General features: G+C 45.2%; 2 protein-coding genes across 5 annotated transcripts in view; both read left to right on the plus strand.

The window, feature by feature from the left end:
* The window catches only part of STK38L (serine/threonine kinase 38 like), a 46,278-nt gene extending 40,161 nt beyond the window's left edge, over positions 1 to 6,117 (plus strand). For 3 of the 4 annotated variants that reach the window (XM_063154189.1, XM_063154190.1, XM_063154187.1), the window contains exon 13: positions 784 to 1,197. In XM_063154189.1, coding sequence (XP_063010259.1) covers positions 784 to 1,018 — 235 coding nt within the window. In that variant the 3' untranslated portion in view covers positions 1,019 to 1,197. Of the gene's footprint in view, positions 1 to 783; positions 1,198 to 2,035 lie in introns of those variants that run through there. The other variant, XM_063154188.1, reaches the window with a different exon arrangement.
* An 8,113-nt stretch (positions 6,118 to 14,230) lies between these two features.
* The window catches only part of BMAL2 (basic helix-loop-helix ARNT like 2), a 32,993-nt gene continuing 30,706 nt past the window's right edge, over positions 14,231 to 16,517 (plus strand). Inside the window, 3 exon segments of the mRNA XM_063154191.1 lie at positions 14,231 to 14,266; positions 14,268 to 14,355; positions 14,358 to 14,471. Coding sequence (XP_063010261.1) covers positions 14,261 to 14,266; positions 14,268 to 14,355; positions 14,358 to 14,471 — 208 coding nt within the window. The 5' untranslated portion in view covers positions 14,231 to 14,260.

Genomic DNA, 16,517 nt, shown 5'->3' on the forward strand with positions numbered 1-16,517 from the left:
TTTTATTTTGAAAGGCAGCTACTGGCAGTAGTGGGTTGACACTGAAGGTTTTCTGGCCTTGCTGACATGCACAGAAATGGCCAGAGTTTAACTGACTTGAGATACCTCAGATTATTCCAGACTGCCCAGAACAGAAAGAAATTGTTGTAGAGTGGCTGTGGATTTCATTGTAAGTGTAGTAATTAGACCTGTGGTGAGTTTACAGGTGTAAATCACTGCCTTTCCCACAGTGCTGTGTCCCAGTGTGAGCATTTTGCTGGCACAAATTCCTTGGGCACTTTCAAAAGCCACCTTAAAACTTCTTCAAGGGCTTCCTGGCTCTGGAGGTGCTAAAGCAGAGGCAGCCTGCTTTGGGAGAGAGATGCTGAGTGTCACAAAGAGGAGCTACAGTCCAGAGGTTTTGGATGAGGTCCAGGCTGGTGAGCACTGGAATTGTAAAGCTGTGGGTGCAAGTGCAATCCTGCTGGGCTGGGTTTGTGAAACAGGGTAACCACAGTGGTGGCTGGTGACAAGATCGGGGTGATAGCTGTGTGGCAGATAAGTGTGGGATGCTCTCTCAGTGGGAAAATGATGTTTGCCCCAAGCCTGCCAGGAAGACACCAGTGGAGATAAGGAACCAAACAATCTCCCCATGGTGTCAGCAAACAGGAGAGTCAGATTCATCTGTGATGCTCTCAGCGCTCTGCATTACAGGAAGCTTTAAGTGTAAAAGCTAAGTTAAAACTGGAACTTAATGTCTCATTTCCCAACATTCACTCTTCTGGCATTGATCTTTATTTGCAGGGAAAGACCAGCTGCAATCCCTATAGAAATCAAAAGTATTGATGATACTTCCAACTTTGATGAATTTCCTGAATCAGACATTTTACAGCCAGGTGAGACTGCCATTGTAAATTCCAAATCTCCATCCATGCCAGAACACTGCACAGCTGCCTTTGTTGTTGTTTGTGTTAATTTTACTAATGACCCAATCAAGTTAGTCTGTAGATCAAGTCTCTATATTTTCTTTGAAATATGAGTGTAAACCTGTGATCTTTCATAGCTGCAAAGCCCAGAGATTTTCAGAGTCCAAACTCTTGGTAAAAATGGTTTGCAGAGTAGTGAGCACAGAAAGCAGTGGAGTTTTCTGCCAGGCAGTCTGTCTAACCAGATTCTTTTAAAACACCATGCACTGATTTGCTTTTCATCTTCAGTGACTTCTGAGGTTTGTGCCCAACATAATTGTTGGGATATTTGTGGGTCAGAATTGAATTTTCAGACAGTTGATTACTTAATGCAGTATTTAATGAACCTGAGTTGCTCTGTAAATCACTTCAGGGTTTTTTTAGTTGTTGATTTATCTTGGCAAGTTACAGGAAATTTTCATATATAAAAGAATTGGTTCTGTGACATACAAATAGTCCCAGGTCCCACTGTTTTCAGTTACTTGGAGATTGGCAGATTATTAATTGCTGTCTGCTAAGTGTAGCTGTGTTAACAACCATAAGAATTATCCAAAAGCTGTTGGTTATTTTTTTTTTCTGAAGTGGCTTTTATTTAATGGTGAGGAAGTTTGTCCTTTTAATGCAAAGCAACCCATCTCCAGTGCCTAATCTGATTATGTCCATATTTGGGTAGTTCCAAGAACATTTGTATTATTTTGGCATTTCAGACCCACTGAAAATGGTACTGTGCATGTAGATACCTAAAAATCAGAACATCAGAAATGTCATGAGGTTTGTAATTGTGTATCCTGTGGGTGTGTTAGAGTCTTCTGTCAAGGTATGGAAACCTGGTAGAGGGTGTACATATAATTAAAAGGAAAAAAAAAAAGGCAAAACAAAACCCTCTCTTTTTCTGCTTCTGAGTTCTATGTTGAAATTATAACTCAACTGACCTGATTAGAAGCAGGATTTCTTCCAGGAGTTTCTGCTGACTAAGGAAATAAGAGTTCAGGGCTGTTTAGCTCTGTGAAAAGTCCTCTAAGAAGCAGCCTGGGTTTAACTCTTTTGTGTGTGTGTGTTTTTGTGTGTTTGCTTTTGTTTCTGAATTCTAGTGCCAAACACGACGGAACCCGACTACAAATCCAAAGACTGGGTTTTCCTCAATTACACCTACAAGAGGTTTGAAGGGCTCACCCAGCGTGGCTCCATCCCTTCCTACATGAAAGCTGGGAAGTTGTGAAACAGAACACAACCCCCCAAAGGAAATTGCAAACACAAACCTCAGGTAGCTGCATCACCAGGCCCGCTTGGCGTTAGTTATCAACACATCGACTCTGGTGCGCATCGATTTCACATGGAAATTCTACAGGATTAGGATTTCTAAGACTACTACAGGAATTAGTTGGCAGTGCCAGCTGGCTTTTTTTTTTCTTTTTTTTTTTTGTCCTTTTTTTTTTTTAATATTTGAATATTTTTGTTAACTTTATTATACAAAGGTACTGGAATAAAAGGAACGTGCATCGCTTTTCCTGCACTGCCTACGTGTGGATAACGGTTAATTATGCCTCTCTGTACTGTGGCTTTGTTTGTACTGTAAACCATCTAATCCACCCAGGAGGGAAACATATCATTTGATGCAGCATTGGTGTTGTACTGCTCAGCTGGTGGGGTTTAGATATGCAGTAAAAAGAAAACTGTCCACATTTGCAAACCTCTCTGAGCAATTGCTCAGGGGTGTTCCATTTGTGGGCTGCAGATCCCCCATGAGTGTAGCACATGGAATTATTTTAAATAGCAGTGTCCTCTGGGCCTCCTTGTGTCTTGTGTGCCCTCTCTTGCCCCAAGTGCAGGACTTTATCAGCCCTTTATCATCATCCCTTTTGTCCCTTGTCCCACAGTGTGTGGCAGTGAGGCAGTCCCTGTGATCTGTTTAGTGGTATTTCTGCTTTAAATGATCATTGGCAGTATTGCTGTTAGAGGTGATGATGCCTGCTGGCAATTTCAGAAGCAAAAAGGAATCTGAATAAAAGGCATCAATATTTTTAGCAGAAGGAAAACACTCTGATGGGAAGTTTTGAGGGGATGGCAGTTTCCAAGACTGCATTCCTGTCTCTGCTCTAAAGCAGATCACCTTTGAGCTACTCATAATTCAAACATTCTCTTCCCTCTGTGCAAAATGTGTTCTAGAGAAGTGATCAGATTGGTGCTTTTTCTTTTTTTTCCTCCCTGAGCAGCTGCAGGCAGAAGGGATCCTGCTTTAACCTCTCCTGAATCGCAGCCTCTGCTCACATAGAGGAAACTGAGTGTCCCACTGGGTTCAGATTCTCCAGTGGGTTCCTTTTCTCCCAGGATCTCCACTTGGCGTGGCCATGGGATTAGAATCAGCTGAGTCTGCAGCCCAATTTTCAGGGACCACCTAAATGTTCTTGTGGCCAGTCTGCAGGATGGTGACAACCTGACAGCCAAGCCAGGTGTCCTTTCCCTGGGCAGAGGAAACAGAAGCAGAAATACCTCCATGTGCAGGCTCTGTTTTGTTCATCAGCCCAGCAGCAGTTCAGGACTGAGTTGTAGTCCCAGAGCAGTTTGCAATTATCTGGTCACTGGTGATTTTCTCTGCCTGTACTTACAGCTTATCTGCAGGGCTTTGAATCTGTCACAGTACAGCAGAGATCTCTGCTGTCATTTTCTGGTCAAATGAGATGTGCAGCACTGAACAATTCCCCAGTGGCTGAACAAGCAGAGTCACTGTTGCTGTCTCCCTCCTCTGAACCAGTGAAAGGCACCCTAAAACCTCTGCAGCCCCTTCTGAGTGGAGCACAGGATGTTTTGGCATACAGCAGGAAAGATTCCACTGGACAGACTTTTGTAGCAATATGGAAACTACTGTTATAAAGCCATTAGAGAAATATTTATTGCTGTTAGGCACTGTGGTATCAGCTGTTCTGAATTATTTGTATGCTCTGAAAAACACACTGGCATGTTGATCTGTTGCATAAGAGCCCATTTGCCAGCAAGATTTCTGTGCATCAGTGCCTGTGATGGGCAGGTGTTCTTCCCTGATCCAGCCAGGATCCCTGATCCAGCCTTTCCTCCACAGTTTTGTCTCCCTTGAAGCATCCAATATCTGTTATTTATACCAAACAGTTTCTGTCTTTAGCTCTTCAAAGAGGAGTAGCCACTGCCTCAGGCCCATCCAGTATTAGAGCAAAGCTAAGTTGAGCTTCTGCCTGAATGCTGGACTGAGGTGGGAACAGCTCCTTGATCTCTCACATTTGTTTCCCAGACCTTACACTAATTAACATCTTGCTGTGGGGCAAGGTCCTTAAAAATTCTCCAGTGTTGTTCTTAGCCTTGTCAGTGTGCTGAGGCTCAACCTGGGGCCATCCAAAGGCTGTAGAAAAACAATAACTCGCTTAAATCCACCTTTCAGGCATGGTTCTGCCAGTGCCCCAACAGCTCCTGAGGCTTCTCAGGAAAGGAAATGCCTTTCCTAAGGCCTTGGCTCCAAAACAGGGAAACTCGGGCAGGAAAAAAAATCCTGAGATATAAATTTGGCCTCAAAGGACACTGCTATTCAAAATACTTTTCATTGGTTTTAATTTCCAGTTTCATCCATGGGGCACTGTGTGCACTGGAATTGGAATTCCTGCAACCACCACCTTTCAGAAGAGCACAGTAACCCCATTAACGTGACCTACAAAGAAGTCTTTGCTCAAACTTGTTGAGACAAGCTCAGTTTCATGGAAACTGCAAATGCTCAGTGATACTGGTGATTTTTTTTTCCTGTGGGGCTTACGGGAGGGCAGAGAAATACACACTTAATTTAAAGCTATCTATTAAACAACTATGTCTGTACATACTCACTGGTTTACAAACTTGGGAAAAAGCTCAACCCTTCTACTTGCAACACTAAAAATAATACTAATTTAAAACTGCAGATGATTAATCATATCAGTGCTCACATAGGAGTTATATCCATAAGGAAACAGCCTGCAGCCTATCTAGCATAAACTCCTGTATTGTGGTAGTTGAGTTTTTAAAATTTTTTTGTAAACATAGCATTATTTTAATCAGTAAATCAAGTTAAACAATATTAACTACTGCTTTTAGGATGATAGGGTTTTTTTTAAAGGTGAAACTGTGACACTGTACTGGATTAAGGAGAACAGCAGGTTAATCTACACTGGCTTTCAAAAAAAAAAAAAAGGAACTGCAACATATCTTTAATTTTGTTGTTTCTATCTGATTCCTTTGGATGGTTGTGTGTTTTCCTTTGGCAGCGTTTGTCACTGTGCCATTTATTTTTTTCTTATTCTTGGAGTACCAAAGATCCTGAAATGGCTTGATGATTGCAACCATGTGAAAATTTATTTTCTGGAAGTATGTTTTGTTAAACTTTTGTTAAAACGCTAAATTGTGTATGCAAATTGTTATCAGAGGTTTGCTGGGATGTTTACCTATTCCAGCAGGGAAAACTTGAGTGCATTGATGGAAGTGGAGAGCCTGAATCCAAATTCTGGATTGGAATTCCCTGAAAGTGGGGAGGAGGCTTGGATTGGGAACTGCAGCTGAGCTTTTGCACTTTGTTCCATCTCCAATCAGTGTGAGTGAGTGGCCTTAGGTACAGGACATCAGCAGAGGTTGTCTCATGTGCAAAAGGAGTTAAAAAAAATTGCCAGCATTCAGAAATCAAATCTTGTTGATACTGCATTTGCACTGTTCAATTTGCCTTGCTGGAGAGTTACAGAAGTGTTATTTTTATAGGTCAATTGTTCCCCACCTGAGCCGTTGGAGACAGTCTGGGATAAGGGCACCTGCTGGGGGCAGTTCAGCCAGGGGGCACCAGGAGTGGGCACCAGGAACAGCACACAGCTGCTGTCAGCTCCTTCCCCAGGGCTGACATTCCTCCTGAGCCCAGCAAGCAGGGAATGCTGCAGTCTAGCCCAGGTAATGCTTAGGAAGTGCTCTCACTTTCTCAATAACACAAGCAATTACAGGCGTTGTAACACACTGAACCTTGTCCTTTACTGTTGGGATCTCACAGCAGCTCGTTCTTGGAGTCAAAATGCAACTGCTATATTTTTCCTAGACTGTTTCATTAGTTGTGGTTGGGAAAGTTACATAGAAGCATTATAAAAATTTATATGAGGCTTTTTACAGCATTTGAAAATAAAAGTAGCATTCTTTTTGTAAAGTTGCAGTTTTCATTTCTTTCACCCCGGTGTGTACTGGATTTCTTTTCCAGAATGGGAGACATCTAAGGAATTGAGATCCTGTTTTGTGGATTCTCATCTTGAATTCCGTGGACAACAAAACACCCCAGTGTTGTTACACTCAATCAGAAAGTAGAGAAAGCAGATTATGTTTGACTTGTCCCACCTGCAGCCAGATGAAGAAGCTGCTTCTCAAATGGTTACTGATCTTCTCCAGTCTTACCTTCCCCATAGGCCGTAATTTATCCAGGAAAGGCTTCCAGGGGCAGTTGTGTCCTTTGATCCACTATAGAAGCCTTTCTGTCCTCCTGTTCCACTTTCCCTGCCAAGTTCAGAGCAGCAGAAGCACAGAAAGTTGTGTAAAAAGATGATCAGAGTGGAGCAGCTGAAAGCCAAGGGAAGTTAGGAGACACTGCCTGGCCTTGTCTGGAGCCCTCCTGAGAAGAACAGGAGGCCTCCCTCCCTCCATCCCTCCACTCCAGAATTGCTGCTCTCAATGAAGGTAAAATGCAAGAGAATTTTGTAAATTCTATTTAATGGGATCCCCCCTTTTCTTCCCTTGTGTGTGCAGGATTGTATGGCAGAGCTACATATCATAAGGAAATATAGGTTTAGTTCTTTACCTCCTTGCATTACCAAACCAGATATTCCTCAAAAAAAGTGCTTGAAGGCTATGCTTTCAGCGTGGGTAAATATCTTTTTAAATCTTATCTTAGAGTTTATAAGACTTACTGCAAATATCTATATTTTTCATTTCTTTGTTGCACAAAGTGTGCATGGTACCTAAGCATAACAATAATGCTTTGGACAATAAAAGGCTTTTTCTGACATTCCTAAGGAGGGAGAAGGGAGGAGTATCCAAAACTGTCTGTCTTGGCAGTGGGGACAGTGGTGGCTCCCAGCTCTGGACTAGGCAAGGGTATATTTGCAGTTCAGGAAGTGCTTAATGTATTTGGAAATGTAGGAGGCTGTCAGGCATTGGAAGGGGCTGCCCAGGGAGGTTTGGAGTCCCCATCCCTGGGGGTTTTAAGGAAGGACTGGATGTGGCTCTCAGTGCTCTGGTCTGGGTGACAAGGTGGGGATCGGGCACAAGTTGGACCCAACAATCTTGGAGGCCTTTTCCAACCTTCATGGTTCTGTGATTCCATTTCTCTAAGGTAATGTGATTCATCACACATGTAAACATTAAATATCAGAGAGGTACTAAAATGCCTGTCCCACAGCTGAATATCCCAGGTGAAAGCAGGTTCTAAGGATGGGTGCAGGCCCTGTTCCTTGTGAGCCACGCTGGGTCCAGCCGTGCCAGGCTCTGCAGCGTGGAATGCCTGCTCCTAAAATCCACCAGGTTCCAGGTGCTTTAATATTGGGACAGCTGAAGGGCAAATTGGTGTGTCTGTCACACACTGAACTGGCACCAGGGTTTGGACACTTCATCACTCAGGAACACTGCTGCAGTGGGTGTGACAGGAAATTAATCTCTCCAACGCAGAGGGAGCTCATCCCTGCTGCCTCCTGCTCCTCCCAGTGCCACTCCTCGGGTTATCTGAGCCCTTGGAGATCCCTGTTCCTGGGGTAGGTGGGGCACAAAGACTTCAATCTCCTTGTGCTGAGGAGGGAATGAGCACAGGGTTCTCCTTTCCCAACCAAGCCAAGCTCTGCTAGGAACAGTTTGTTTCGGATCTGAACCGACCCTCGGTGCTGAATCTTGTTTCTGTAGCAGCTGCTTTAATCTGTTTCTAGTGAGGCACCATCTGCTGCAGCTTCTCCTCCTCCAGGAATACGTGCTGGCTCTCCGTGCTGTCCCCAGGCAGTTCACTTCCACTGGCAGCATCTCCTTCCCCTCCAGGTGCCTCTGCCCATCCTCCCTGCTCCAAAGACGAAACCTTTGCCTTTGCCTCTGCATTTCCTGCCCTTGGAATTGAAGGATGAGGGAGACTTGTCAGCAGAGTGCTGAGCCCTTGGAGCTGTTGTGCAAAAGTGTAACCACAGCCCCTGCTCCACACCTTGCAAGGGAGACTACAGCTAGAGAGAGGGTGTTACAGACATGTGGAGGTAACACCATTCCTCCCTCCCTTCCAAAGCTGTGTGCAGGATCTGCCCCCAGCGTGGGGCCAGGAGGTGGTGGTGATGGAGCTCCAACAGGAGGCAGATGCCAAGATATTCCCCCCAACCTCGTCTGGACACGTGCAGCCATGCACAAAACCAACTGGAAATGGGAGCAGTGATTTACTGGGAGTGCAGAACTGCAACAGTTTTGGACACTTCACTTCTCCAGTTCTACTTCTGACTTCATTGTCTCTATTTAATACCAGGGGATGATCAGATAAGAACTTCAGTGACTTTTTTGATCAGGACAGGGTGAAATCACTGGCAATCTAGACACACACATCAGGATCTTCAGCTTTCTTTGAGGTCTCATCCAACTCCCATTGACGTCAGCAGAAGATCCCTATCTAAAGCCCAAAGAAATCAGGAACAAGGATGGCCTTCAAAGCAAACTGGTTGCTGATGCCATGCTTTGGTGTTCCTTACAAATGAGACAAAAAGGTTTCACTATTTATACAACTCAGCTGGTTGAAAAGCAGTGTGTGGAGAGGAGGCCTTTTGGCTTCAAACACAGTGGTGAGAAACTTGCATGGCACTTCTGCTGTTAAACAGGACAATAGTACCTGGTTTCTAATAACCAAAATCAAACTAATGCCTTGAGGAAACTTTGAAAAACATACCATTTGTTTAAATGCCACTTTTAGGCTCTCATTAGACATGCCGAAACTACCAGTTTCTGCCAGGAACAAAAAGGCTATTTCAAAACTGATTATTTTGTTTTTAAATCAGAAGTGGCACCGTCAAATTGAGAGACTTTGGGGTAAGAGATTTACAGGCAAGTGTATTATTATTTTGTGGGCAAAACCCTTGCAGGCCTGGACTCCAAAATTAAGCAGGCACTTTGGAAAATGTTAATCCTTTTGACTGCCTTTAATTTTGTTAGAAAATCACACACTAAATTGCCATCCTGCTGGCTCCAATACTGAGATTAGAGAGGAAGAGCAGGTAGGATTCAGATGCTCTTCTCAAGCTAAACTTGTTTCATCGTGAAAGGAATTTGTCCATGATTCCCAGATGTCCAAGGCCAGAGAATATCCCTGTCACAATCCAGTCGGACATTATGTTCTGACAGCAGAACATAATCCATGGTCCCAGTATTGTGCCAACACAGCACAGTCCATTGCTAGTGAAGCCTGATTTTTTTTTCTGTTTTTTGCTTCTTTGAGGGGCTTCCATAGTAATTATTAAGCACAAATAATTTTAAAGAGCTTATTTTTACTATTGGCCAATGACAGTATGATTATGCTATTTATATACTTTTTGAAGCTAAAGAGTCTCTGATTTGGGGAAGAAATATTGCTTTAAAGTGATTTTACCAGATTGTACCAATACATACTCACAGAATTTGTAGCAAAGTCAGTAAATTGCATGTGGTGCCCTTAAAAGTAATCCAGTGACCTTAAGCAGAATAAAATACAAATAACAGACTGAAATAGATTTTTAAAAAAAGATTGATTCTTGTAACTAGATAACTTTTTCATATGTCCTCTAAAAAACCACATTTGATTCTGTACATTCAGCCATATAAGACCAGAGTCAGAGGGGAAACCATAAACATTTGTGTTCTGGGAGAGAAGGTTATGAAAAATCTCTGTTTAGACTTACAAAGCTGGGTCACTTCAGTTTCCTGCTATTAAGTTTCAGCAGAAAAAAGTTCTCTGGCTCTCCCCAGGGGTGTTTTTGTGAGAAGTAACAGAAGCCACCCTAATAATGGAGAGTGAGTGACTCCCTGTGTTCCTGCTCCCAGGTCAGTGAGGTGTGTGTGGGGCCAGCTTGGCCCCAGCAAATACACAAAGAAATGCACATCACTGGGACGGCATCTGCCACGTCCTGGGAAACAGCTGAGACATGCTATGCTTTGGATGTGACTGAAGAGGGGAAAAGGAGGAATAATACAGACTGAAGAGGGGAAAAGGAGGAATAATACAGACACTTTAAGTGCTCAGTCTCAGGCTATTATTTAACTGCCCCGAGGTTTGATTGTTATTTTTACCCCTTTAGCACGTTGTTGTATAAGTTGTTTGGAGAAAAGAGGCTATCTGTGGCTTACATAAAGCGTTCTGTTCCCTATTTTATTGCTGAAAGCTACTCAAGAGAAAGTGCTCACCTTAAAATGGGGCAAAAATATCAAGTGTGGCCTACTCAAAATCAGTGCCTTACATAAACTGGGATCCTGCTCTGCCAAGACTGGAGGCACACTGTGCTATAAACACCAGTTACTGTCATGTATTAAAGGTTCAGCGAAGGGCCCAGTCATCACCTTTGAATAAGAAACGACTCTAATAAATGATGTCTCAGATCTGTGCTAATGATCTGGCAGCCCTTTATGTTTGTAGGAATTATCCAAGTGCTGGCTGACATGACACTGACCATGGAGGAGGAGTACAGGCAGAAATACTGCCAGGAGACTGATCTGATTTTCTGACCTAGTGCCAAGAACTTCCGCAGTGAATTGCAACTGCACTAAAAAATATGAAACAAAATGTGAATCAGGTACAGTAGTTCTGTTTCTAGTGAGTCAGTTAAAAGAACACCCCAAAGATTTTAAATGTCCTCATTAATGTTCCCATGTGGAGAGAGTTTGTATTTAATAGCTGTTTAGCTATTAAGCTTGTTAAAACAGTTTTGGGGAACTATTTAAATGTTTAACTCATTGAGCTTTATAACAACAGCCATTTTCAGTTTTTGGTGGTTCCTGAGTCCCTGAAACATTTTCAGTCAGTGTGGCTGACTCACTTCTGAAATCCCCTTAGCATTTGGGTGTCCACTGATGATGCAAACCTGGAGGAGGGAGCTCCCAGCTTCAAAACTGGGGCAAGACATTATTTTAGCAGGACAAAAGATGACATTTAAGCTTCTTGGGAATAAATCCATTAAAATTTTCTCAGTATCAGTTGTGGTATATGAATAAAATAAGTGTGCATTAATACTAGCAGTTTATCAAAGACAGCAACAGCATCTTAACTGATTTTTAGCTCTCCCTTCTGTTTTTCTGCTTTTAATTTCATTTAGGGCAGAAAGAGTTTGTAATTCCTTCTGTTCAATGCAAACTCTGCAAGACCAGATGAACCCATCATGATGGAGATACACATACATATATATATATACAGATATATTTGCAGTAGTAACAGTGGGATTACATGGAAAATAACTCTCTAAAATGAAAAGTCAGATTTCCAAGGGGGAAAAGCACACTATGAAGAAGTGTGCATTGAGACTGTCACAGAAGTACCATGGGATTTCTTCAGCTGCATCCCCAGCTGGGAGCCACGATTCCCTGGCCTCTTCCCTGGAATATTCTGTCAGAGCCATGCACCCACTCCTTCCGCGTGCTCTAACCCTTGGGCTCTGCCACGGGCAAGATGTTGAGCTGCCCCCTCCCACACAGACAAGGAGCTTCCACATCAGATGGGAAATGTGCTGGGAGCTTCCAATTATAAAAGATGTCATGAATGGAGTTCAGGATTGCATCTGAGGAACCATCCTCAAGATTACAGTTTGGAGTTTAGACAAGTGAATTCTGCCTACATCTCTGAAAGCTATGAAGGAAACACATCTTTGTTTTCTGGTTGGGTTTTTTTCCTCCCAGCTCTACCTAACTAGGTGAGTTGCTGATTTTCCACCACATTACATAAAATTCATAGGTGTTTGAATGTATTTGGCTTGTAGTGTTTTGTGAGGATTTACTTTCTCAAGCCCTTAGAATCACAGAATCATTTACTTGGAGGAGATCCTGGAGATCATTGTCTCATTGAGTCTCAACACTGCCAAATCCACCACTAAACCACATCCCCTAGTGCCACATCCACACATGTTTTAAATACCTCTGGGGTTGGTGACTCCACTGCTTTCCTGACAGACTTTTCCAATTCTTCAATGAAGAATTTTGTCCTAATATTTAATCTAAACCTTCCCTTGCACAGGTTGAGGCTGTTCCCTCTCATCCTACTGCTTTTTACTTGGGAGAAGAGACCGATCCCAGCTGCCTTTTCACATGTATTTAGACACATTTTCTTACTTTTAGCAAAGGGTGTTTTTATCTTAAGAGTCTGCCCCTAGATCTGAAAAAACTGATTCCTTGTCTGCAGCTCTAAAGACGTAAATTTTAACTTTGACAGTAACCACCAGAACTGAGGATTAAAGAACATAATATCCTTTGCAAAATATTACAGCTACTCTTGCCAGCTCCACAGGATCCCCATTACTGATAACAGACAGGGGAAAGCCCCCAGAACAGTGGGAGAAGAACACCTGCAGAAGGAGCTTCCTCCACACATACATCACCAACTCTGCAGCTCTGGCCCCACTGGTGAGCAATAAATACCATCTGTACTTCAGATTTTCTGGTGCCTGAGTTCATAGAATCATGGAGTATCCTGAGCTGGAAGGATCACTGAAGTACAACCCCTGGCCCTGCACAGACACCCCAGCAATTCCACCCTGTGCATCCCTGAGAGCGCTGTGTAAACCCTCCTGGAGCTCAGGCAGCCTTGGGGCTGTGACCATCTCTGGGGAGCCCCAGCACCCTCTGAGTGAAAAACCTTTCCCTGATATCCACCCTGACCCTCCCCTGACACAGCTCCAGCTGTTCCCTCGGTCCTGTCCCTGGTCACACAGAGCAGAGAGCAGGGCCTGCCCCTCCTCTTCCTCTCCTGAGGAAGCTGCAGAACTGCTGTGAGCTCTGACCTCAGCCTGCTCTTCTCCAGCTGAACAGACCAGTGCCCTCAGCTGCTCCTTCTGTGGCTTTCTCTTCAGGCCCTTCAGTACCATCTCCATAACCTTACTTTGGACATTCTCTGAGAGCTTTAGATTTTTCTTATATTGTGGTGCCCTAAGAGAGAGAAGCAGCAGCTGTGCAGCCGATAGAGATGGCTGTGGATCAATCCCACAGGATTTGTGTGCTTGAGCAAAAGCCTCTTCTGTCACAGCTGCAAGCGGAACTGAGTGGGCACAGGCTGCACCAACACGGGGCAGGACAGTGACAGAGGCTCTGTCACATGGAAGAGGCACTGCTGAGGTCCATCTGTGTTGCAGAGGTTTCATTTCATTTCACAGACTGGCTCTAGTGGGATCTGCTGGAGGGAAGGAATGCCTGGGAATAGCTGGAACACACTAATCTTTTACAGGTGCCCCTTGAGGTCTTTGTGCCCAAGGAACACCCCTCGCTCACACCGGCACTCCAGGGTGTGAACCAGAGCACTGTGATGGGCAGGTTCACTTCAGAACCGTGCTCCTGGTACTGCCAAAAGCCAGCTACAGGTCTGCTCACACACTTCAGCACACCTGTGGAAGTTATCCCTATTTTATGCTACTTTTCACTGACAGATGGGACTGCTCTCTGAGCACTCACAGAGGCCTCTGCCAACAAAACTATTCCCAGATTCTGACACTTCCTCGGATGAAGCATCCTCTGTATACCATCCAGAGGAAGGAGCACCAGCCCTGCCCAGCCCCTGGACATGGGCAGGGCGCCAGCCCAAGTGCTGCAAAATGGGGAACATGTCAAGATTATCTTAAGTCGGGATATTCTTCATGTAAGATCTTTGTATATTTCCAAGCCTAACCAGCAAGAACGGAGATCTAACCAGTGGAAGAGGCAGCTGCCAGCATCCCTTACTCAAGGACATGCTGGAACTAACATGTTTTAAGGATGTAGTAAATCAGTGCAGATGTATGTCTGTGTATCCATCGCTAACTTGGCAAAATACTCCAGGTCCATCACGTCTATATGTTGCTGTGCTTGGAAACTTACTCTGAATTTCCGTGTATAAATAAAGGCATGAAAAGCCGGGCGGTAGTGCTTTATTTGCGGCGTCACCACAGAGCACCCAGGCTTGTGCAGCTCTGCAATAAGCCATCGCTGTGTCTCCCGAGTAGTTACTGCACTTGCCCCTGCAGCCCTGGGCTCGCCGCACGTCGCGGATCGAGCCCGACCCGCGGGGCCGCCGTGAGGGGAGCGCAGCGGCGCCGCCACCGCCGCACATCTCGCGAGAGGCGGCGCGGGGCCGGGGCGGGAACATGGCGGGGCGGGGGCGCTGAGGGGCGGCTGGCGGGGCAGCCCGCGGTCCCTCCCCGGCGCCGGCGGCTCCTCCTCTGCTCACCTCAGCTCACCCCCTGCATGCCGGCGGTGCCGGGGGCGCTGTGGAGCGGGGCACGGGGCCGCCCGCCATGGCCGAAGCAGGAGCGGGAAGCGCCGAGGGCGCCGAGGAGGAGCGGCGGGCGGCGGAAGGTGGGAGCGGGTCCGCCCGAGGAGCGGGCGGTGCGCGCCCCGTCCCCCTCGCCCCTGCCGCGCGTAGCTCCGTGCGTGGGGGGCGATGGCGGGCGCCGTGTGTGGGGTGTGTCTGCCTGTTTGTGTCTGTCTGTCTGTCTGTCCGCCCGCCCGCCTCGGTGATGTGGCACGGGCGGGTGTTGTTGTGGGGCTGGTGCCCGTGGGGCAGTGCCGTCCTTCCGTGAGGGCGCTCGGGGCCGCTCCTGTGCCCGGTGCCGCTCCGGGGCCGCTCGCGTCTGTGGCTCATTCCCGCTGGGCGCTCCTGGCTCGCTGCTCCCGCTCGGTGCAGTTCAGTGGAGGTACCTGGAGCGCCCACGCGGAAAGAGAATCACGGAATGGGGTTGGAAAAGAGCTCTGGAGATGGTCCAGTCCACCCCCGTGGCCAGGCAGGGTCACCTGCAGCAGGTGGCACAGGAGCGTGTCCCGCTGGGTTGGAATGTCCCCGGAGAGGGAGACTCCGGGCCCTCCCTGGGCAGCTGTTCAGGGCTCTGCCACCCTCAGTGTGCAGAAGTTCTTCCTCAGGCTGAGCTTCTTGTGTTCAGTTTGTCCATTGCTCCTTGTCCTGTCCCTGGGCAGCACTGACAAGAGCCTGGCACCGTCCCCTTGGCATCCGCCCGTGTAATGGTCACTGTGCTGTACTGCTGTGACAGATGTGTCATCATACTGATGCCATGTGCGCTAAAAATCTGGGGGCTTTCGGTTTGGATTTTTTTTTTTAACTAAGTTTGTAGTTCTCTGTTTCTGGTACGCATGTAGCCTTGCATTCCTAAAACTCTAGTATGATTTTTTTTTTTGGTAGGTAAACATGATTTAGTATTTTAGGTACAGTGATTCTGACTTTTCTCTGTGTCTGTATGTGTGCCCACGCATGTATGGCGACCAAGGTTTGATCTTTCCATGTTTTTAATCATAAGTTTCTGCTACTAAATCAAGGCTGGTTGTAAACTACCAGCTGCTGCTCGTGTTCCTGCTCGGAAACGAGTGGAAGGGAGCGTTTTGCACGGGGTGTGGGGAAACACAAATGGTCCGATCCCTCCTGAGCCATCACTGCAGCTCTGTGTAGTTAGCACCAATTCTTCTAGGTTTATCAGTTGTTTTCTAAATGCCTCTTGGGTCGAGTGTGCTTTAATGTATGTGGGGATCCTTGTTGTCTGAAATCCTGGACATTTTTCTGTTTGGGCTGCTTGATTGTTTAAATACTGTTGTAAAATTCTGTGGCAAATGTAGTGTTTGAAAACAAAGTGGTGGTGCAGGGTTTTTTTTTTTTTGGTAGCGTTTTTGCAGTCTGCTCAACTGTGCTTAAAACTTAAGATGCATTGTTTCTATATCGTGCATATACTGAGAGGAGACAAAATCATCAAAATGAAGAAAGCTCCAAATGCACAGGCATTTCCATTTACAAGTAGATTTGGGAAATCAATGAACCATAGGCTTTCATGTTTTATTGTGAAATTAACCCCCATCCCTGCTTTCTTCTGCTGCCTATGTTTATACCTGTTCTTTTAGTGGATTTTAAAGAAACAAATTTTGGGTTTCTTTGTTTTTAAGACAAAAGTATCTAAATTGTTTGTGGGATATGGCTACACTAAACTTACCTGCCTAGTAGTTTTTAGGGTGGAATTTTTTCTTTTCACTTGAATGTACACCTTATTGTTGGTACATTTGCACATTATGAAAAACAAACTCTAAACTCAAGCTCTAACTCTTGGACGTTTCACATCCAAGAATTAAATTCATTGTAAGAAGAAATAATTTGGTGAGTGATTTTGGAAGTGAATAATTGTGAACTTTTGAAAATTCCCTGTTTGGACTGCAGGGCCAGCTAAAACCATGGAAATTCTACAGCTCACTTGATAGGACTCAGCATTTTGCAATCATATGATTCCAAAACTTACAAGAAAACAGCTGTCCACTATTTTTCTAGGATTTGTGGTTGGCTTTTTGTTTGTTGGTTGTTTTTCCCAGAAATGAGCTATGATATATGAGGCTCCTGATTCCTATCAGTGC

This window comes from Melospiza melodia, chromosome 4 (assembly GCF_035770615.1).
Source record: "Melospiza melodia melodia isolate bMelMel2 chromosome 4, bMelMel2.pri, whole genome shotgun sequence".
NCBI classification, from domain to species: Eukaryota; Metazoa; Chordata; class Aves; order Passeriformes; family Passerellidae; genus Melospiza; species Melospiza melodia.